General features: G+C 33.9%; 1 protein-coding gene across 1 annotated transcript in view; it reads right to left on the reverse strand.

The window, feature by feature from the left end:
- PSMD14 (proteasome (prosome, macropain) 26S subunit, non-ATPase, 14) overlaps positions 1-25,352 on the reverse strand; it is a 117,990-nt gene that overhangs the window by 26,715 nt on the left and 65,923 nt on the right. Inside the window, exons 4-8 of the mRNA XM_011991394.1 lie at positions 18,359-18,430; positions 18,005-18,124; positions 15,726-15,796; positions 14,583-14,733; positions 22-129 (exon numbers count right to left, since the gene is read on the reverse strand). Coding sequence (XP_011846784.1) covers positions 22-129; positions 14,583-14,733; positions 15,726-15,796; positions 18,005-18,124; positions 18,359-18,430 — 522 coding nt within the window. The remainder of the gene's footprint in view (positions 1-21; positions 130-14,582; positions 14,734-15,725; positions 15,797-18,004; positions 18,125-18,358; positions 18,431-25,352) is intronic.

The following is a 25,352-nucleotide window of genomic DNA, read 5'->3' on the forward strand; positions in this document are numbered from 1 at the left end:
ATTATCAAATATAGGCAATACCTGGATAGATGGCTTGTTTAAGTGACCCAGATTTGAAGTTGTTTGTCTTGGTTCATGTCCTAAGACCATCATATTAGCATTGATCAATCTGAAGGCATCAATAACAACCTGTAAAAACAAGGTGTCAAGTCAATTCTTTTTTTAAAAGCAAGTGATAATGCCAAGCAACAGTGGACAAGGCATGATCAACGTGCATCTGTTTCTGGACTATATCCAGAAAATCATTTAATTATAATATTAATAAAAAAGAACCTCCTGCTGACTGTGCCATCAGCACACCACCCTCTATCTTGTAATGTAAGGTGACACCAATTATTGCAATTTTCATGAAACAGTAAAGAAAAAAATTAACTTTGCATCTTTATTATTGAAATATGTCATTACTAAACTTACACCAAACAGCCTTCACTGGTGTGCATATGTTTGTCACCTAAATTTTACCTAATCAAAATGAATGACAGAGAAACTAAAACTGAAAGTGAGCACAAGTTAAGGGACCACATCTAAAGCCCAGCCCTGTCACATCAATTACACCACCACAGTACTTGAAATGACAACAAAATTACAGCCAGCAAGGCACTTGCCCACGTATTCTCTTCTAGTCAGATACCTTTTACTTCTTGTGACTATGAAAGACTTTATACCTTGTCTGATGGCCTTAAATGTCCAAGCCACTGTCAAGTATAGAAGGCACAATATAAGAAAACCAAGGTCATCCATGCTTTAAGCCAAGAACATGGTATGGAATGATAAGGTCCTAAATTCATGGTAAAGAAATTACAATAGGTATATTCTTTTTGTGTGTACAGAAATACTTCAAATTCTTCTATGATACAATAACATCTGTTAGCGCTTACATATAAAGAGATTGACAAGAATCACATACTTGCTAAAGCTTTTCAACACTGTAAAGTTTTACGTAAAGTCATGTGACTTTAAGACAGATTGCCACTTTAAGGGAATTTAACTCAATAGATTTATCACATAAAACAATCAAAGCAAGATAGTATAGTAGCAGAGTATTTCTATATTTTGCCTTTAAAAGTGCTGAACAATCAATGTTTTAAAAGCTGTGTCAACTAGATTTGTTCTTATGTGTACAATTATTACTTGAGGATATTAAGAGATTAAAAATACTTAAGCCAACCAAATCTAATCAAGTCTGAAAATTCTGTTTGTAATAAGTATTACTGCATGCTGTATGCTAAAGAACAAGATTTAAAGAAAGAAATCACCCTTTGTAAAAGATTGCTATGATGGGTCCAAAGACAATAACAAAAAATACAAACCTAGACTAAAACATGATGGCAAGTGAATCAATCCAAGTTTCTGTCTACTCATTTGGCCTACAATATCAACTCTGAATTTTACTTTTATTTTGAACAGTTAACATTTTCCCATAGATTCATTCCTCTTGCATCAAAATAAAGCCAAGTATCCCAAGAACATGAATGATTTAATGGTTTGTGAAAACTTTTTTCTTTTTATACAATAACCTCAATCCACACTCAACTTTCAGGTTTATATATAAATAAATACGGCCTACATTGCTTATACTTAAAATTTTTTTCTAAACATATTCTCTTTTTTTAAAAAAGCAATAAAAACAAGTACTAATATCAGACATATTTTAATCAGATGTTATCATAAATAACTTCAAACAATTGTTAAAAATACAGAAGTAAAATTTTCTCACACTCATACTAAATAAGATAAAGTTAAAATGTTGGCAAAGGAGGAAGAAGGTGACCATTTTCAAAGATAGGTATATAACTTAAACACAAAATTAAGAATTGCCACCCTAACTATTAATGGTAAATATTTAAGAGCAAAGCATCATTTTGGTCCATTTCAAGATTTCAGTAAAATCATTTATGAGGGGGAGAAAGAGCTGCTACAAAACTATGAAAATTTCATTATATAGCACAACAAAATTCCTGTATACTTTTTTATAGTGAATGCTTTCAAACTAAAACAGCAGACAGCTATTTTACTTGTAGAAGTCTGTATTATTTCTCTGAAATATTAGAAGCAGGTGTGAAACTTCATAAAAAGGAAATGAAAATACCAGTTAAGTAGGTATCATGATCTGTTAAAAACAAATTTTTTAAATTTTCTTAAGAAATTAAGAGAAAAATTCAAGAAGTTAATAAAATGACATGCTTTCATTGACAATTCCTAAGTATCAATGATGGCCTATAGAAAATGACTACTTTACACTAAGATTAAAGGAATTTGCTGCCATCACTATAGCAACTGTCGTAAGGAAACTAACATGTTCAACAACCTGCAGACCAAAATTAGATTTAGTATGCAATAAAATATAAACATGGCAATATAGTCTACATTTTAATTTTTGTATAATTTTATCATTGCTTTTTGCGCTGTGAAAATAAGTGGATTTATCCCTGAGAGCAACCTATCAAAATAGACTCATTAATGTCCAGTGCACTAATGAGCAACGGGTGAAGAAGGTGTTAATTATGCCACAGTAAGATTAAAAAAAAAAAAAAAAAAGCCCTAGTGAGCACTCGATGGTATGTATAAGCTGAAAGCGTTTCTCCATGTTTATGTATTTACAGCATGATGCAACAGAATGACAGCAAAATGATCACTCCATGGTTAAGAACAGAAATCTTAGATACAACACACTGAACAAAGAACCCCCAAGAATTAATTAAGGTATGGGTGGGTAGGGGAAATAATCCATTTTTTTGAGCTCTCTGAGTTTTCTAAACAGTTCATTTTGAAGTATATAGACATTAAATTAGTTCAGTTTGTATCTTATAAACTAAAGCAGTAATTAACCAAAAAACTTTACACAAAAAGTATCTCCTTAATATATAGTAACAAAAACCTCTGAGTAAAGTATGAAGAATATTTTCAGGAATATGATGCTAGACTTTGAAAAATTCCTTTCCATACTGAAGGCCTACACACCACATTGAGTCTCTATTCACCAGCCTGACCATTTAATTTTTTCTGGTACAAGTGCCTTGAGACTTTTCAGAGGTCACTGCAACAGTAGACAGCTTATAACAAAACCATTAGCAGTTTGGCTAGCTTAGGGAAACCTCTTACTTTCCTTTTTTGTTTATTATCACTGCATGAATCTGCAGCATATGATAGTTTATAATTTCTCAGGCTTGTTAAATTCATGTTAAAGGTCTGTTTTCTTGTTGAATAAATTTTGTTCATATAATGCTGCCTATTTCATACACTCAGTCTTTAATAGCACCTTTGGTCTATGCGCAACTCACAGATCAAAACAGAGGACTAAAATAGGGGTTGATGATGCTATTTACATGTGTGATTCCTGCTGTCTTCTTGTTAGTAGCTTTAATATAATAGAAGACCTTGTCTGTTTTGTAATTAACACATCTTTACTGGAGAGATATTTGGAAGTGATTGCTGTGAATATACTGGTTAGTAAAATAAACACAATCACACACCACTTTCTGTTATCAGACAAATTTGTGAATTGTACACATTATACTCCAGATCAACAAACTGTGATATAACAGCCAAGTAGAAGACACATATTTATATAACCCTTTATTTTTCTGAAAATATGTATTCACTCTGACCTTGCAAATATAATTAGCTTGTGGGATGTGCAGATTTCAGTACCATGGTTGCTTTACTAATTGCAACTCTTGGAAATAGATACTAAATATTTGGAAGCTGCCAATACAAAATAAAAACTGCATGTTTTTTGTACATCTGTCTTAGATTATAAAAGCAAAATAGTTTTAAAAACAATACTGAGTTCCGTATTTATTCCAAGCATGCCCAAGGGTCAAGGATCTATCATTTCGTTTTAACGACGAATCTGGTTTATGACTTAAAACTCAGTCTAATCCATAATTTTTTGGCTTCTTTCATGAGTAGAATACAGTTCATCCAATATGCTATTTATTTTAAAATTCGTGTTTTCACATCAACTGCTAGGTCACTGAAAGACTAGACTAAATTTCTAAAGCACCAATCTATAGTTCCCAATTTTTACATCCAAAGGAAGCTATTTTTAAGCAAAGCTCTTCAAATTAGTTTAATACAAAGGTGTTTTAAAGAAAAACACACAAACACTTCTGGCAGTAGCTGTAATTTTTTTCTCTCTCTCTCTTTTCAGTAGTTGCCTTTGGTCCAGTTGTACTTATATCACAGTCAATGATTATGGGTATTTACAGAGTAGAACTAATGTTTTAAGAATTTATAATGCATTCATTTTCTTGAGCTTAAAAATGAAACAATCAGAATCTTCCATAACCTCAGGTCAGCTCACTATATATATAATATATATTATATATGTATGCTTATATATTATATATAATAAAAATTATTCATCATATATAGATGAACTGTAACTTGTATATATGCAATGAACTGAAATAATTTTCAAAAACTTGAAAAAAATTTTAAGACCTCAAAATCAATGTCAAACACTAAAAAGAAAGTAAAAATTCAGTTACTAGTTAGATTACATATTTTAAAACATAAAACCATCACTATGTAAAGTAAATCTCTAAATGATTATAAAAATGAAAGGTGTGGAAAGAGAGGCAACCCATATCAAATACTCTTTATCACCTAGAAATGACCTGTTATCAACTGCTTAGGTTGTTTCTAGATTCTTTAAAAATTAAGAGTGCATGTGACCTGGGAAATACTGCTGGGGTTTGTGACCATTTCGTTACTTCTGCTGCCATGCACTGCCAGACATCTATAAGAGAAAAACATCTTATGTCTCTTGTAAGCCCACAGCATAAAAAATTCAGAGAAATCTTACTTTTTATGCCATTTCCAATGAAAAGCACTAAGAACTAAAACTGACTCATGCCAAATGCATATCACTGAATTGCTGTGATTTCTTAGTCTCAAGTTTGCAACACGGAAATTATTTATAAAATGTCAATTTTAGCTCTGGAAAAGAAATTCCTATGTGTATGTACATTTTCTTTCTTCATCCTCGGAGAATTGCTTACTGTAGCTAGAGATCTGTAGTACAACTTCAGTATATTGGGAGAAAAGGGGGATGGGGTGTAACTTGCATAATTTACTTTTTTTGACAAGTGAAGACATGCATCAAAATTCAAAGAGTAAATCCACAAGTTTTGAACATATATGCTTTAATGAAAACAAATCGATCTTTAGAAACTAGTATGGTAAAAGGTAATTAGACATTTTTAGATTCATGAAACACTGGGAAAAGAATTTACTTAAGTTATAATAAAAATAAAGTTTCACAGAATTTTTTCAACATATGCATGTAGTCAGTATGGTGTAGAGGTTTAAATGCTTGAGGCACTCTGGAGTCAATCCTGCCTAAGTTAGAATTCTGGGTCTATCACTTACTAGCTAAGGGACCTCAAACAAGTTATTTAACCCTTCAATTTCTCCATTTGCTCATGAATGACGATGCCTCACAGACTTGGTAATAAAATAATATATGTGTTTCTGCCACTATAGTTTTCACTGTTACTAACCGTGGCAGTGATGGAGTTGCCCAGCTCAGATCTTTCAACAGAACCTGCTGTGGAGTGTATGACTGACTCACAACCTCCAGCTTTTACACCTTTGGATCCACTGGGCATTCACACCAGGTCATACTTCTCCTGGGCAGCTCCCAGCCAACAACTGAACACAGCAGTGGTACTAGAACCTAGTCATTCCTGCCAAATAAGGGATTCCTGTAAAGGCTAATTTTGGCTCAAGGATTCCCCAGCAGCCTGGCTGAAATTTTCTGAGCACTAGCTACAGTCTGTGGCTCTTCTACCCAATCTACCTTCACTTTCTCCTTTTGCAGGGTCAAACCTTCACTGCTGTCTGAAGGCTCTCCCCTTTCTCCAACATGGGTGTCTCCCCCAATAAATCTCTTGCATGTCTAATTTCATTTTGGCATCTGATCCACAGAGGACCCAAACTGATACAGTTAACAAAGCAGAGTACTGGTATCATGAAGAGTGTTAAAATTGGAAAAAAGTTACCCTAAAAATCAAGTTATAACTATAAATTTTGCTTCAGGAGACACCTGAAGTATTAAAAAACAATAGGAAATTAGAGAGTGACACTTTAAGATGTATTTCCTTAGGGAAATTCCTGATTACCATAAGAAAGCGTATAGTTACACTGAAGGTTATTATCTCTCTTTTAAAAATGACTGAATATGCCTAGAATCTTGATACTACTCCTGCATGATCAGTGTTTCTAGACTCATAAGTGACAAACAGTGAGCTTAAAATTGAACTCCTCAGGGGACTACTAATAAACTACAAGAGACTATCACCTATGGATCACTAATCTGATATCAATTCTATCTAGTGGCTATTCAGTCTACATAAAATGGAACCAGTGACTTCAGATCCCTTTCTAGTGGAAAAATTAAAACAAGTGGTTTGTCTGTTGGCAATTCCATATAAAGCAAAGGAATAAAGGGCCCTAGAGAACAAAGATGGGCTCAACTATGTTAGCATGGCAGTAGAGCAAGTGGATGAGAATAAGGGATGTATATACATTGCTTGTGCTATAACACCACATTCAAAGAAAAATACAAAGTATATCCACTGAACTACTATCTCTCAATAGGCAAAGGCATTTTAGTAGGAAAAATATGTAAAGGCCAATTACTTTGCTGTGTATCACTTTTGTGTATTTTTATTTTGCTTATCAATTAAATACTATATAGAAATTATCTTGCTAATCCTCCCAACCAAGTTTAGGTATTAATATTATCAATCCATGGATGAGGAAACTGCAGTGTAGAGAATTTAAATCAATTAAATGAAATGACACAACCTAAATGATACCACTATGATTTGTACCTATACAGCCTGCCAAAGCCAGTACTCTTCATCATGAAGCTGTTTGTTATAATAGCTGTCCTGACACAAAAACAAGAAAGGATTACTACTAGGTTCAGTTACTCAACAGCAAGGTTTGTGTCTCATTCGTCACTGAATATCCATTCTATAACAGAGTAAGTGGCACACAAAATACAGCGCAAAATAAGTATCTACTGAAATGAAAAACTAAAAAAAAAAAGCACTTTTGGTTACTATGCTATAGAAATTTTTAACACTTACGTTTATTTTTCCTGAAAAAAAAGGAAAGAAAAGAAAAATATCCATTATCTATAAACAAAATCTAATCACTAGCTTGTTAACAATGTAGTTTTTACTTATCACTGCTCCGTTCTGAATTCATGAAATACTTTTTTGTGACCTGCTAAACTGAGAAACTCATAGACCACTGACTTGTATTTAATTTGGATTTAAAACTACATATGGTAAAGCTATGTGGAATGTGAAAAGTAGCTGTAAGCATCTATTAATCAGCTTACTAGTAGCCTAAAAATCACAACCGAGGGATCAGTTATGACTTTGAAGAAAATTTACCACTTCATTTCTACCCTCTTCAGGAAATTACAATGACAAGAAGACATTAAACCTGCCAAAACTAAGTCCCAGGTCCAGAAATATCCTCACAACTAACAATGGCTAACGTCACATCTAGAGTGTGATCTTTTAAAATTAAAATATATAGGCTCTGAAAAGGCCTCTCAATCAAAGTCATAGTTTCCACGTTTCCACTTGCTAGTTCAAAACTGGCATTAAGGATAGGGAGTAAATCATATTCTTCTCTATAACTCCAATGTACTCTTGGCATAAAGTAGTGATCAACAGGTGTCTGTTGAACCAATGACCAGGGATAATTAGATGACTACAGAAAGAAAAGCATTCAAGAAGTGAGAGTCAATAAATAATATTCTTACAGGTAATGAATGATGTATTTTTACTGAAACAGTTGGATTCAAACTAATTTGAAGCACATTTACATCATTCAAAATGCACAGCAAGTAGTAAAGCATAACAAATTAGCTCAGAGATTGTATTATTAATCTAGAAGCTCCAGGTTAAAAGAACTCCATAGGAACTCTTACCTCTATATACGACTTATGCTCTTAGAATTTTAAAAGTAAAATTATTTCTACATTCCTAGCTGACAATTCCTTATATCAGCTAAATAAATGTGATAAACTATTACACGTGTTTCTATCATAAATAGTACAGGAACATTAGTACCTGTAATATTTTCTTAGGCGTCCTCACAAGATCTGAGAGTGTTGTAAAACTTCAAACTGATAATAAGAGTGAAAGACAGGAAGCAAACAAAAGATAATACAGTAACAAAATGTGTTCCAAGAATACCTTGGAAGGGTATGCTCACAGAGCTGTATCAGGAATGGAAATAGATTTTTTTACGTATTCTATTTCCTATTTTTCTCTTTTTGCCTGGAAAACTAGACAAAGAAAAGGGGTGTGCATGAGTGTGCACAGTTTATGATTAGGACTACCCATCCCTAGCTGACACTTGTGGGATACTGATCAATAAATAATCCTATAAATATAACAGCTGTGCTAAATATCTTTTCCTACTTTTAGAAGACAAATGACATATTAAACTTGAACTCTAGCTCTAATTTTACGGGGTCCAAATTGACCAAGGATAATGTTCATAAGTAAACTGGCTAACTGACCTTGTCAATCACATGTTCCAGTTATTTAATAAATGACTCTATGCTGACATATAAAAAATTAATAAATGTCACAAAATTAACTGCAGTTGTTTGGATATGCTAAAAGCTAAAAAAAAAAAAAAATAGAACTGGTAATGGCTGAACACTGATGCAAATTCATTCCTCAATTTTATTTTATAAACATTTATGAAAAAACTATTGCAACACACTAAATTCCAAGATATTGGTATCTCTCCTCAAAGACATCTCAGTCTTGTGGGGAAGACAACACAGACAGATGAATAAAACACAAAATGATTAAGTGCAATACATTAATCACCTCATAGGCCCAAGTTTCAAAGTAATATATTCACTTCAGTTTCATCAGCATGCCCAAGGAAAATATCTTAGAAAATGGCAAGTGCTAAATAAAAGTTGGCCAATCAGAAGAGTATTCCTAGATTAATTAGCATGTACAAAATATAAGAAGGGAAGACTTCATTTCTTTTGTAGTCATTACCATCTTCCTAAATGTAGCAAATTAGAGATTAATTTATAGGCTTGTTCTTATCAAAATTTGCAGAAACATTCACATTCTATTTTTTTAATATTCTAGTTCTTGATCCTTTTTTTTTTGAGATGGAGTCTCGCTCTGTCGCCCAGGCTGGAGTACAGTGGTGTGATCTTAGCTCACTGCAACCTCCACCTCCTAGATTCACACCATTCTCCTGCCTCAGCCACCCGAGTAGCTGGGACTACAGGTGCCTGCCACCATGTCCAGCTAATTTTTTGTATTTTTAGTAGAGTCAGGGTTTCACCGTGTTAGCCAGGATGGTCTCGATCTCCTGACCTCATGATCCGCCCGCCTTGGCCTCCCAAAGTGCTAGGATTACAAGCGTGAGCTACCGCACCTGGCCGTTCTTGATCCTTTTAAGTATGAATTATGTTAATCTTCAGAATAAAGTATCATTTATTGCACACCTCCTAATATGACATGTGTACTCTAATCTCTACATATATTACCTCATGATAGTCATAATGCTATGAAATAGGTACTAAGATTCCTGTTATATAGAGGAAAAATCTGAAGCTCAAGAAAATTAGGTAACTTGTTCAAGGTCACACTGTAAAGAGGAGATAAAAATGAGATTTTAATGCAGGCCTGACCCCTAAGTCTGTGTTCTACATTACTCTATGCCCTGGCTATGGCCTACTACTAATATATATAATATATTATATATATATAGAGAGAGAGAATATATATATACACACATAGATATATAAAATAAGAAGCTCAAAATAAGACTAAAATTTGAGTAAACTATTTGAGTACTTAAAACCTTTGCCATCTTAAAACTTTCTAATATAAAATTTCTTGGAAAAGTAAAATATTTGCTACCCACCCCTAAAAGAAAAGACACAACCTTCTAGATATCTGAAAATAAAGGGTACGCTCTTACAACATTCATTCGCTAACTTTTTTTTTATTTTAACTTTTTTAAAAACTAGAGACGGAGTTTCATCATGTTGCACAGGCTCGTCTCAAACTCCTGGACTCTAGCGATCCACTCACTTTGGTCCCGCACAGTGCTGGGATTACAGATGTGAGCCATGGTACCTAGCCACATTCCCTAACTTTCTTCTTGCATTTGTATTTATTCCCCAAAGCCCCATCTTTTGTAAAATGCTAGTTGTTTAAACAAATTAAAACCAATGAAACCACTCCTTTTACATTCTAATATCTGTGGAAAAAAGAATGAACAAAGAGGTGAGTACCTCTTGGAATGATATTGTTTCTACATTCTTCCCATGCGGTACAAGCTCCTCTTTTCTGAGTGATGTCCCGCCTACCTCTCAAAACTCAGCCCAAGCTTTATCTATTCTGTGCAACCTACACTGATTTTTCTCCCTTCTTCTAATTTTAATTTACATTTACTGTGTTTGCTATACAAGTAATACTTTATTGTATACTGGCACATACAAAATTCTGAATAAGTATTTGTTGAATTATTTCTGTCTCTAGCAACCAATTTAATACTTACAGAAACAAGCAATTTCAGTATATTTTGTATCAGTATGCAAAATATCAGTATAGGTTATCAGTATATAATTGGCAGAATGAGATCTTGCTCACTACTAACACTAAATGGATATAATTTATCTTCTCAAAGAAGACAAAGACCATTTTTTAAAATTTATTTTGTACCTTAGAATCATTAGCATACAGATCAGGTATCCTTAAGAAATACCTACAGATAAGCTGACCTGCAGTTAAATAAACATCACATTTTTTTAAAGTCTATTGAGTGTTTTGATCAGATTAAATAAAAATGTTTCAAGAAAACCTAACCAGTGGAAGACACATTTGGACATAGTCATTCCTTTTTTTATGTTTTCAAAAGAGAGAACAGACACAATGATTGTTAGGAGTTAGTTAGCTGGTAACAACTGAGCATTTTACTAATAGAAACCCCGTCAAGGAAAATGAGTTCTTTAAAGCAGTAATGCTTTTTAATAAATATATTACAATATCCTAATTAAGTTGTATGCTAGTTTTATGATTTTGCCCAAAGTGACCATTCTTTTTGCCTCAAGAAAGAAGTATAGTCACATTACAAGTTGAATTAACTTCTAAATTTGCTGCTGGATCTAGTTGTGGGCTGAGTATACAAGATAATAAAACATTCAGCAAGAGGTCCCCACTGTGCCATTTGAGAACTAAAGTTTAAAATATGTAAATATGTATATTTTACAAATGAACAAAATGCTACAAGCAGATCTTATAAACTATTTCCCTGATTAGAGCAGAACTCACTGGTAACTTCTGTGAGCTTACTCTCCATTTAAATTATGAATGCAATTACCATTGATTTTCACCTGTATCATTTAAAAACATTTATAGTAGGGTTACAGACTCTTTATCATATAGTGTACTTCATTATTTATGTTAATTTCAGTGTTTACTCCTAGGGATGTCACAAAAGTCAACAGGAATAAATCTGTCTAAATTGTTTTTTAAAATTAATGGAACAACACATTTTAAAAAAATCAATTAATATATAATACATAATACCTAGAGAAAACTATGGAGAACTTAGAGGAAATGTATAGCTCTTTCCCCTGACTTATGCTGAAGAGAGTGACACCCATCCACAGTAACTTAAGGAATGGCCTCACAATGACCTCTGGTATTCATTTTGCATTCTGCAGTTACTCTGATTATATCATTCATAATGGTTTAATATTAAAGAATTAACGAGTCATTAAAAAAGCCTGAGCTCTGAAATTTTATAGAACTGGATTCGTATCTTTGTTCTGCTGCTAACTCATGGTCTGACTTTGGCAAAGCAACCTCCTTGGCCCTAATTTTTTTTTTTTTAACCGCTAATAACATGTAATAGTAACAGGTCCTATCTTTAGGATTATAACAAAGAATAAATAAGTTGAAATGGTTATTCACAATACCTGGCTCACAGCAATTATTCAATAAAAAATATAATCAAGTCAGCATAAAAGAAAATCAAACTAATTGTGAATGAATTGAGATTACCAAGAAAGAATCCAGGCTTATCTAATTTCTCAAAGACAGAAATATTGGAATTTATAAAGATGGAAATATACAAAACGTTCAAGAAAGAGGTTTTAAAAGAAGTGAACAGAGACCCAACTTAAATCATTTATATATAAAATGTCATTTTAATTCTTGATCTAATCATTGCCTTACTAAATATTTTGACAGCTTTCATAAATCACACACAGGGAAAGGAGAGGGAGACTCTTATGCTAGTCTTCATTTTTATAAGTTTATATTCCTAAGTATCATGATTTAACTAAAACACCCTAAGGATTTACTAGCATTTAATCTGATTCATAGTGATGAGAGGACTTGACACTGAAAGAACCATAAATTACAATCAAACTCTGACTCCTTAAAGATGAAGTTGCATTACTGACAAAGAACTGGATCCTTATTTCAGGAGATATAATAGTATAAATCTAGACATTAGGTCCAACAAGTGATGCAAATCATCAATGATAGGTATTCACACTAAATTTTTTCAAAAAGATTTCTTCCTACTATACAAAAGTAGACAGTGATACATATGACTTCATAAATTTTAGATATATTATTTTTAAAAACTAAATTTAACATTGTTAAGACATGTGATGAATGCATATTATTAAATGAAATTCATCATTTTAATATAAATTACAATTAATTAGAAATAATGAAAATTCCAATATTATACAACACGTAAACTAGGTTTGGAAACTAAAATTGCCATTTTAAACATTACAAAAGGATAACCAAAAATAAAATACATACTCATTTATTTACAGTTACATTTATTTACTGTATTTTGAGAATGCTTTCTTTCATTGTGTTTGTTTTTACTTTCCTTTTTCAAAGTAGCCACCATCACGAGTCAAGATATCATAAAACCTAAGTTAAGCTAATTACTATGAAACAGAATTCTAATTATATTTAAAATTAAGCTTTAATTATTACTTGTAAATATTGTGGTAGGGGACTTTGTTAGATAATTGTTATATTTGTAAAACAGTAATCATTACTTAAATGAAATTACTTCCGAGTTACTAAAAAGGTACCTTAAAATACAGAATTAAACTTAAGAGATATTATACTGTAATTCATAAAGCCAATAACAATCAAGGATTTTTCAACCTCTTTTATCTAACCCATTTAGTTAAAAAAAAGTAAATAAATTGAAATATAGGCATATAGTAAGAATCAGAAGCTATCCATTCTGAATGGTCTAGTATATCAGTTTCTATTATTGTTTTTGTGGATAGTTTTTGCCTCTGAAAAGCTAAATCACACCAAATAAGATCATGATTTAGAGAAGACCTCAATTTTTATACATGATAATGGTATGATGTCAGAAAACATTCAACTTCAAATTTATGACAAATTTATGACACATAAAAACTCCATGTTTTAACAGCCATGTTTAGTTTGTTTGAGCTGGTGAGCAGATATAAATGTAATCTGCACTACTATCAAACTCCAGGTCTGATAGATAACAAGCTAATATTTATTTCTAAGTGCTCTAAAAATTATTTGTAAAACCTGCATAAAAAGGATTGCATAAATATATTGTGATTTTATTTTAACAATTATTCTACACTACAATGGAAGTACATGCTCAAACAAGACACCTCAGCAGTATTTTAAAGCAGTAACCACCTAGCCAATTTCTGTATGTTCTGTAGTTTTTCTAATCCACTCTCCCTGTGGTTGAGCAAAATCGAATTGCCTCTCACATTTGCAGACAGCTCTGTGAAGGTGATAATAGAGCTGCTCCCTGCTGTCATGAGGCAGGAAATAGGAAAATGGCATATGGGGCTAGAAAGAAAGAAATAAAAAAAAAAAAAAAAGAAAGAATGAACAAAAAAAGAGAAAGAGAACTAAACAAGAACAAAAGGGGTTTCAACAAAGAACTATAACACAATATGCTTTCCAAGTTAATCTGTTTTCAGAATTATTTAGCATATTTAATCATTCATTTGCATCCTCACTCCAAAAACGTGAATGGTTGATACCAAGTCTTTGGGCAAGTTTTCATTGTCTAAAATATTTGGAAAACACACCTCCAGAATATGTTCTGCACAATGTCTGCAAAACAATGCCCTTTAAATAGATTTTTAAAATGTTCTGCCAATTCCAAATTCATCATTTGAAAATAAAGGTAAAGCAATGTTTATTTAAATATTAATAAAATGTTTATGGCAGGCTTTGAGTATGGTTTAACTTTCCTAATTTTATGAAATTCAAAAAATTTAAAGATAAATATTCATGACAATTACACAAGTGATTAAAGAAGAAATCTCTAAATAAATTGCTAATAATACCAAGACACAGTTATCAACTTGTAAAGTTTTTTTGTTTGTTTGTTTTTTAAGTAAACAGATAGCAGCTTTCTGTATAATTAAGAATCCTGCTTTGAACAAAATGGATTTTTATTTAATGTATCTGTAAACAGAATGTGGCAGTAGATGGCAATAAAGATAGAATCTACTCTACCTTTCCTTTTACACTCTGAATGGGATCCACAACCACTGCCACAGCTCTCTCCGACAAGGCTTCAAAGCTCTGCTGAGTGTTGATATCCACACCAGAAAGCCAACAACCAAAGCCAGGGTGACTGTGATACCAACCAACAACCATCTCCGGCCTGAAACAAAGAGGGCATTCAGATGCTCAGAACAGAACAAGTAATACATTTATGATATGAAAAGAAACAACACACTAACGGGGTATAAATTAAGAAGAGATGAAAAACACACAGGTGTGAAAAAGCACCATTAGAAACCCTGAAATTGTACACCATATTATCCAGAAAACATGGAAATGAATATGTGTGACAAAGGAGTACTATCATTAAGAGATGCACATTAGCAGTGGTAGATAAGGCTTTCAGTTTTTCACCTTGTTACCACAGTTTCTCAGAGCCAGTTTTTACCCTTTCAGCATTCAAGTAAATATCTACTCTTTAACTCCTTAGCTCTGGGAGTTGGATTTTCCAGGCACAGAGTACATTTTTAACAATGGACACCAGGATCCACTGTTGTGAAAGGATTAAATATCAATTAAACCAGCAGTAGAACTAGGAACTCAGTCAAAAACCAATTTGCACTGTTCTGCTCAGCTGCTGAGCCTTTTGCTAACATTAATTTTGAAGTTTTTTCCACAGTAGAAGAATTTGAGCAAGAGAATGGCAACTTTGAGAGATTTGGTCTGAGGAAAAAAACTTCAGAATATTTGGATTATACTTTCTCTGTCTTTAAAACTGTGCCTACAAACATAATTAAATATTCATAATCTCATTCAGTTGCAGCTCTCAAATACATGGAACATACAAGCTCTTTCAATTATAAGTGACTAGACAGTAACTCCATATGCTAAACAGAGGGAAGCTACAGCCCAAGCTTACTATGTGACAGTCAAGAATTTTAACATGAGGCAGTTCTCTGATGGGCAAATTTCTTTGGTTCTAAAGGGAAGACATACTAGACAGGCGGTGCATGGCACCGATATTTAGATACTTTTATGTCAACTATGTGACCTCTTTTTCTAGAAATGATACTGATAAACATCTATAACTTTGAGGTATGTTTCTATAAATATTTCCCATTATTTCTTTAGCTGATCACTTAAAATGCTTACCTTCCTGTCTGCTTCAACATATCCAACATTTTAGCTTGGAACACTGGATCAACTGCCTCCACACTTACACCCTGATTTAGAAAGAAATAAAAATTATTAATTTTTGTAAATTTGGAAAAAAAAAAAAGCTTCCCTATGTATATTATTTGGGGTTGCCAAAATCATTTTATAGGTCTTGATACCTACATTTGATACCTACTCAAGTCATTCAATTATAAACCTCATACCAATCAAGCTTCTAAAATTGCCAACTAACAAACTGCTGTTGGCTAATGAGTTAAGCCAACTTTCAGGATTCTTAAGAGTATAATGGCCATTGCTATGTATATGTTTACCAGAAATACGAAAACAATTGAATCAACCATAGCTATTGGTTAGACCTATCTAGGCAAGCATACTTCCTAATGCCATCTTATCATAACTGATAACTAAAATGAGCCTCATCCAAAGTTCTACAAATATTCAGCTATCATAATGAAACAGCCTCAAGTCTCTTACGTACAGCATTATTTTGCTAGTTCAACCAAAATAAAATATTTGAACATGGAAGAATTAAAAGGTTCAGATCATCTCTCTGGCTATAGAGTATTGTCTTTAAAGCTCCCAGGGCTTTCTTCTAACCTCAGGAATCTAAATCAAATGTACTTAAAGAAACTAGTTAACATAAGCACTTCCTTCCCACCAAAACAAACAGTACGCATATTGAATTCCAACAGAGAGTACATCCTCAAGAACAGGGGTATGCAATCTGCTGCTTATAGGCTAAGAATGTTTTCGGGTTTTTTCTTTCTTTTCATATATATACTTTAAAAGGACTGTCTTAAAAAAAAAAGAAGAAGAATATGCAACAGAGACATATGTCTTTATAGAAAAAGTTTACTGACTCTGGGGTCAGAAGGAAAACTTTCTAATTCTATGACACTAGGAAATAGAATTAGAGTGAATATAGGGATCAAAATCTTTTATTTTACATTGTCAAACAAGCATTTACATGGAAGTAATGATATTAAAGCCTAAGAACGATGTATTATAATGGATATCTACGTAAGTACCCATAACATATATGTCAGTTTTATGTATTTCATGTAGCCAAATATAAAAAGATAGAGACACGTAATAAATAGTCTAAGATTTAAATCTAAACCTTTAGTTAACATGTAGAGTGTTTCTCTATTTCCAAATGTATAAAATAAATATAATGGATATCGAGATGGATAAAATCAGTAGATCCAAATTAGTTTCCCTCAACAAATTCATCTATTTAGAGAAAACCTTACATTTATAAATATATTGCATTCTGTAGCAAATATTCTATTTTAAATGCTTATTTTTAATATACATACTATATATATTACAGTACTTGAAATTGTAATTTGTTCTCTAGCATCTACCTTATCAAAGTAAACTTACAGAGCCTCGAACAGAACAAACAGCTTTATAACACAATTTCTTTAATCCTTCTTTTACAAGGCTCAGTAAGAGAAATATTGCCTAGCAAAGAAGAAATATCCCTTGGAAAAATGCATGCATATTTTTCTAAACAAACAGGTGAGAAGGATATATGTGTTATGTTTTTGGAAGGTAGATGGAATGGTTATTGTTTTTTGCTATTTTCTTTCAGTCAAAATGCACATCTATCAACACAAGTTCATCAAACAAAAAGGCAAAACAAAACAAAAATCTCTAGAAAGAATAATGTATTCTATACAGGTAATTTGTATGGAGTACGGTGCATATAAACAAAATACCATGCCTGGGCAAAAATACTCAGGTTTGCTATTGTTTTTTGTGTGTGTGTGTTTGTTTTTTAACTTAACATTTTAAATTAAAAAAGCTTAAAAGTCATTCATCACCATATAGAACATTTTTTAAATGACATATTTCAAAACAATGGGAACAAGACATAAGAACTAGTGCATGTGAGTTGAAAATCTAAATAAGAGAATCTCAAATCTTTTGAAAACTTGGTTCGAAATGAAACTAACACTCTGCTATTATAGGGTAAGTAACTTTTAAATCCAGTATTTTACCAGTTTAAGCTGAAGGCATGAGAAAATAAATTCAGCATTAGCATCATTCAGTTTGTAGACCTATAAGAAGTTATGCTGTGTTTTAAAGATTAATGATTTCATTCAATACAATCTAAAATTTCTATCAAACTTACAATTAATTTTTCCTATTGGAAAGAGAAAATGTAATATGATGAGTTAGTTTGCATAGGAAAAGAAAAATGAAAAGAAACACATTTACTTGCAGCAGGCAACCATAAAAGTACTCACTGTTCCTGATTGTGGCATAGCAAACACATCAATCACTCTGACGGTATAATCATCAACAAATTCTCCAAGCATCAAACCCATAACTTCCATTGGAACTCCAGCACGGCCATGTTTTAACATCTGTAGAAAGGAAGAGATGGGGATACAAGCAAAGTTCGTTAAGGTCTCTGGTTCCTCTTTATAAAACAAAAACCAAATTTTGTTTCAGTGAAAATAAAAACTCTTTTTATAAATGTAGCTAAAACAATAGCTTATTTATGTCTGAGAGGATTAAGGTGACAAATACTCCAAAGCAGATACTCCAAATGAAAGCAAAAGAGTTCTCTAAAGCAAGTAACTACATTCACTACTTACTTTTAACAGTGCCAGGGAAGAGATATAGACTTGTTCTGCTGTGTCCACTGCAGGAGCATCTGTAGGTGGCCCCTAGAAACAAATACATCAATTATTACAAACACACACACAGAGTTTATGAGTTTAAAATTCAAGTTACATGTGGTATAAACTTGATATTTTTAAAATAGTTTTGAAAAACATGTCAAGTACCCTTTTATTTGGCTACGACACAATCAAAACACATTTGCAAATATCAAACCTGTAGAAAACAGGTAAAACTTAATACTAAGCCAAGGGTCTAATGGACACAAAGTTTAAGTCTTTCGGCAATGCCAATCTACCTTGGCTACAAAATGGCTATAATTTACCAATCAGCCACGTTTGTTACCACAGTGTGTATATGTGAAATGCTGTTGGACTAGCACAATTAACTAAAGCATCAACATCAAACAGCAAATTCTCTGAGCTTCTTGATTTTCAGCTAAAGACAGCATGTATTAATAGATTAAGGCTATGGGATTCCTCTGCAAATTCATCGCTACAGTGGAGGAGAAGGGGAAAGAAGACTTCTAATCCCTGGGTGAAAGAGCTGTGAACAACATCCTCTGCACGTCACCTAATGAAGCTGTTCCCCTCCCCCTATACAACAACAAATTTAACACAATTGCCCCAGGTGTGAACAAACCAGTTGAGACAGGTATAGCTGACGTGAAAATACTTCCAAAATCCTAACCACTATCTTTAAAACAAGTATTACTACCAATCTTATTACAGGCTAAGGAAGACACTATGTTTCTCCTCTAAGGATTCTATCTTCTTCCTGAAAGGAAGCAAACTTCTCTTGACTATAACATTCAGCTGCACAAGGTAACTGACATATAGTTCTTACCCTCAAGAGGCCTACAGTCTTATAAATGTGATTCTGCCCCACAATTAGTGCACATAGAAAGCTTCTTGTTTTTTAATATTGAACAATCTAGGAAATTAAAAGGAGATATGACATAATTGCCAGGTCCTGTTTTGCTTAAAGTTCCCTTTCCCTGACAGTAACCCTATTACAAATTAGGTAAACAACATGTTACCTTATCCAAATTGTAAGCTATGTTCTCTCTCCCATTTACACTTTTACATACTGAAAGTAAACAATCACTTTACATTCCATACTTATAGGTCTATGTGTACCTCATGCTTGTGTGTGTGTGTGTGTGTGTGTTAAATTCTATTACTTTATATTGTTTCAAAAGTTCATAATATTTACTGGAAGCATTAAGTATAAAAGGTTCTAGAATGAGTTTTCTCTAAATAAAATAATTTTGTTTTTTTATTTACTTCTGTTCAAAGTGGTGGAAAAAATCAAGTCCCTCAAATTTAATTTTCATCATAAATGCCAGGCAATAAAGTTGGAAACTGACCAAATTCTTCATCTATTATCACCTAATGCAGTTTTATTGCTTATTTTTCAGATAGCTAAGATCTCCTTCAGAATGAAAACTCTGCTAAAGTAAAGTAATATCAGGCCAAAGCATCTTGCTGAAGTCATCATACAAACCTAATTTTAGTGGTATAATAATTTTACTCATTTCACTTAGAAAGTTAAGAAAGATTAACGAAAAGGTGAGGACAACAATAAATTAGTTGTGATGAGAGGTTTAGGGGAAGTAGTAGTAGCCTTAAATGGTTAGGATAATAGTAAGATTTCAGTTAAACAGAAGGAATTGATTCTTGTGATCTACTGCATAGCCTGGTGACTATAGTTAATAATAATGTATATTTCAAAATAGTTAAAAGATGACTTCAAATGTTCTCAGCACAAAGAAATGATAAATATTGAGGTGATGGATATGTTAGCCTTATGTGATCATTCCACAACATACATATTTATCAAAACATTACCCCTACCAATATATATAATTATTTGCCAATTTAAAATAAAATAAAACTAGAAAAATAGGTTAACGAACACTGTATTCACAAAATTATTCCTAGATCCAGAGCAACCTTATACATTGCATATGGAGAAAGAAGTTAAACTGGTATCTTGACTGTAGCTTTAATACAGCCTTTCTCAACTTGCCCGAAAATATTTTTTTTTTTTTAGAAAAAAAGGGAAATAAAACATCACACCATCACCAAAATGCGTTACTGACAGAATCCAGAAACTATTTCTGCCACCAAAGAAGGAAGAAACACTATTTCGTTTAATATTATATATATAACCAGTACCTAGAAAAGTACCTCGGCCGTAGTAAGAACTTAAGTACTGATTGAAAGAATGAATGAATAAATTAAGGTGCTACTGCAAGCCAATGGAACAGAAAAGAGAAATACCAGCTAGTTACCTTGAGAGACAGGAAGCAAGCCACATGTCAGTAGCCTTTCTTCTAATTCAGAAACATACTAACTCACAATGGATTTTCTTCTGATTCAGAAACATAGTAAACAAGAAAGCCATGTACTAAGAGAAGACTATGCAGCTGTTTATTGTGTGAGTGCTGTTTTATTTTTGTTTTTTTTAGACAGAGTCTCGCTCTGTCGCCCAGGCTGGAGTGCAATGGCGCAATCTCGGCTCACTGCAACTACCGCCTCCGGGGTTCCAGCATCTCTCCTGTCTCAGCCTCCTGAGGCGCTGGGATTACAAGGGGCACGTCGCCATGCCCAGCAAATTTTTTGTATTTTAGTAGGGACGGGGTTTCACCGTGTTGCCCAGGCTGGTCTTGAACTCCTGAGCTCAGGCAATCCACCCACCTTAGTCTCCCAAAGTGCGAGCATTACAGGCGTGAGCCACCGCACCCAGCCATGAGTGCTGTTTTTAAAACAGCAGCCAGTGATACTTACTGCTGCCCCTTTCACTACTGTTGGCAAGAACTAGATAAAGGCTGGTAGCGGTGAAATGATGCCAGAGAGAGAGAGAAATCGCATATAATACACTGTCAATGGGACAGATACTAAAGACCTTGGCTAGCAGTGACTAAGGCTGTTGTTTTCCTACATGCTCACCTGTTCAGAATAGCAAAAACCAGGCAACAGAAGAAAACCCCATTAAAGACTCAAAACTGAGCTCAGAGAAGTACGTAAGAACATGAACAGCTGATATGGGGGGAGGGGAGCCAGGGCAGGGCTGGGTAGAGGAAGGTGTGGCCCCTGGCTAGGGCGCCACCACCGGGCTTGCGCCCATGGACCTAGATGAAGACAGGCATTTTTGTTTTCCTGCCCAAATGTTGCATTTCCAAGACCACCCTGGCCTGCCACTCCCCCATCCTGTGTCTATTAAAACTCCAAGACCCAAGCAGTCAAAGACACAAGTGGCTGGACGTTGAGAGGAACAGAACACATCAGCAGAAGAAGACACCGGTGGCTGAACATGAGAGAGGAGCACATCAGCAGAGAAACACACAGATGGCTGGATGTGGAGAGAAACCACGGGGGTAGGAGCAAACTAGCATGCAAGCAGGCCATCAACCAGCAGAATGAAGCAGAGTTGGCCAAGGCAGTCAGAGGACAGCGGCTTGACTCCAGGTGAAAACCATCTCCCTCTGGCTCCCCCATCTGCTGAGCGCTACTTCCACTCAGTAAAACCTTGCATTCATTCTCCAAGCCCACATGTGATCGGATTCTTCCAGTACACCAAGGCAAGAATTCCCAGATACAGAAAGGCCTCTGTCCTTGCAGTAAGGCAGGGGGTCTAATTGAGCTGTCTAACACAAGCCACCTATGGATGGCTAAACTAAAAGAGCACCCTGTAACACACACCCACTGGTGCTTCAGCTGTAAATATTCAATCCTAGACACTGCTGGGGGTCAGAGCCCCATAGCCTGCCTGTCTGTATGCTCCCCTAGAGGTGTGAGCAGTGGTGCACTGAAGAAGCAAGCCACATCCCAATTGAACGCCCTGTGAAGGGGACAAGGGAGCTTTTCCCGTTTCACAGCTACAGATCAAAGATGACCCAATTAGCTCCCAAGATGAGAAAAATGTAGGGCTGTGGACCATCTAACTACATTATCTTTTGGCAAACACTCCTGGGGGGCAGTATTCTGGTTATTCAAAAAGAAAAGTCACCTAAATATAGGAATCGTGAACAAAATTTTAGAAAACTATTTGACATCAGTAAAATAGAAGTTCCTTATCTTTGAAACGGAAAGCTGAAGGACAGAAGAAGATAAAAAGATGAAAAATAATTAAGAATTAAAATCACACTAAGAGAAACAAGGGTAAAAGCATTATAACAAATTTAATTCAGTTATATACAATATAAATGTCTAGATGTCCCAAAATGTACAGTAAAAAGTTAGAGATGAAAACTTAGAAATACAATAAAATTAGGGCAGCAGTCCCCAACCTTTTGGTGCCAGGGACTGGTTTCATGGAAGACCACTTTTCGAGTTTTGGGTTGGGAAGGATGGTTTTGAAATGAAACTGTTCCACCTCAGATCATCCGGCATTATAGATGGAGCATGCAACCTAGATCCCTCACATGGGTGTTCAAAATAGGGTTTGTGCTCCTATGAGAATCTAAAGCCTCCACTAATCTGACGGGAGGTGGAGCTCAGGCAGTAATGCTCACTTGCCTGCCGCTCACCTCTTTCTGTGTGGCCCAGTTTCTATGGTCACAGACTCATATGGGGACACCTGAATTACAGGACAGACAAGAGCTCAAAGCTAAAAAATACAGTTGTTTCTAAGGATAAAATAAACGGAAACAACAAGCAAAGGCAAAGCTGAAGAAAATTTTCTTGAATTAAAAAAAAAAAGTTCACTTTTGGGACCGTCATATGTGAGGCAATAAGCAATGAAAAAAAAACTGTATCTTGAAAAATCTTAGCTAAATCTCAATTACTTTAAGTAAAATGTCTAAAACCATATGAGTAGAGAAACCAAACAGCCTGCTGGGAAAAAAATGCAACACAGGTTGACTTTGGATTTATTTGCAACATTAGATGGCAGAAAACAATGAAGCAAATCTTCAAAGTTTTAGGTAAAAAACTGAAAGTAAGAATTTTATATTCAATTTTTTAAAAACATCCAAAGGCCCACAAATATATTACTAAATATATAAGGGCTCAGAAAATAGGATTTCATATATCTTCCCTGAAAGAGCTTCTTGAATAAAAGATCCACTTGAGCATCTCATTCCTCAAATAAAAATTAAAGGCTAAAAAATGGAAGAGTCATCATATAAAGAAATCTGTTACAACCAGTGAATGCAGTTAAAAAGATACAGATACAAATAATGTAATCAGGATCCAAACTCCCCATTATCCAGGTAACTATACAGGCAGGAGGGAGAAATGAAGTACACAATATGCTCTATCTTATATAATAGGAGAAAATACAGATGTAAGTGTTGACTTTTATTATTCTAGAAACATAAATTAGTTTTTTGAACAACTTTAACCACTGTAAAAATTAAAAAGCATGTAATCCCAGCTACTCAGGAGACTGAGTGGGAGGATGGCTAAAACCCGAAAGGCTGAGGCTGCAGTGAGCCATGGTTGACCACTGCACTCCAGCCTGGGCAACTGAGTGAGACCCTGTCTCAAAAAAATTTTTAAACTAAAATTAAAAAGCTATGTACACATTAGTAAGTCACTGGGGAAGAAAAACCAAACACAATACTGACAGTAAAACAACAGAAGGAAATCAAGAAAGAAGAAAAACAAAAATACCAAGCAACATAAGGTAAGATCAAATATATTGGTTATGAAAACATATAAATGGATTAAAGTCCCTTGTTAAAAGATAAAAGCCTCTCATAATGGGTTTAAAATGGAAATTCATGTGTATGCTGCTTACAAGTAACAATTAAAACAAAAAGACTGAGCAAAATTTGTCAATGAGATACCAACATTTTTTGTTTAAAAGAGGCCACAATGGCTACCAGTTCATTCACCTTACCTTTCTTCAGTGGTGTATTACATTAATATTTCCCACTATTAAATCATCTTTGTACTTCTAGATTAATTGTTCATATTTTCTTTACTATTTGTTCATTGATTTTTTTTTTCTCATAAGTGAGATTGCTCTGGCATTTTTTGTGTGTGAAAATTGCCAGGTTTTGATATCATTATATTAGTTACAAAACAAACTGAAAAATTTACAAGTTTCCCAATTACAAAGCTTTCCATTTTCTATGTTCCAATAAAATGTATGTGAATAAAAAATCTATCCATGTTTTTCAATTTTGGAAGTGTTCATTATTAAAACATTTGGCTTTGAGGCTGTTCTGTGGCTAAGTGTTATAACCTTTTCAGTTGTATTGATAAATTCAGGTTATCTATATCTTGAGGCCAGATGAACTATTATAGTGTTGCAGAAAACTTCATTTCATTTAGATTTCAAAGTTATCACCATAGAATTGAACACATTCTATTTTAATTTTTCATTTTTTCTTAGTACTGGAAGCATTTAAAACTAAATTTCCTTCCCTATATCATGTTATACCACCACCCAGATGGATTAAAGAGTTACATGTTTTTTTAAAAAATTAAAGTGTAACAAATGCTATGCCAAAAATATTGGTGAATGTCTATTTGATCTGGGTGAAGAAGCACATTTTAGGTACAAACCCAACTGAACAAATAAAGGAACATAAAATTGCCAACATAATCTAAATTTCTAAATACTTAAAGAATTTAAAACAAAACACCCTGAAAAAATAGTTTTCCCATTTATGACTAAAAGTCAGTACACAAGCAAATTAAAAATACTAAAACCATAATGGAAACATGGGCAAAGAATAATAAAGAGACTAATTACATCAGAAAACGTGATGAAATAAATATGAAGGCCAGGCGCCGTGGCTCATGCCTATAATCCTAGCATTTTGGGAGGCCAAGGCGGGCGGATCATGAGGTCAGGAGATGGAGACCATCCTGGCTAACATGGTGGAACCCTGTCTCTACTAAAAATACAAAAAATTAGCCAGGCATGGTGGCATGTACTTGTAATCCCAACTACTCAGAAGCATGAGGCAGGAGAATCGCTTGAACCCAGGAGGCAGAGGTTGCAGTGAGC

This window comes from Mandrillus leucophaeus, unplaced genomic scaffold (genome assembly GCF_000951045.1).
Source record: "Mandrillus leucophaeus isolate KB7577 unplaced genomic scaffold, Mleu.le_1.0 Scaffold110, whole genome shotgun sequence".
Classification (NCBI taxonomy): Eukaryota; Metazoa; Chordata; class Mammalia; order Primates; family Cercopithecidae; genus Mandrillus; species Mandrillus leucophaeus.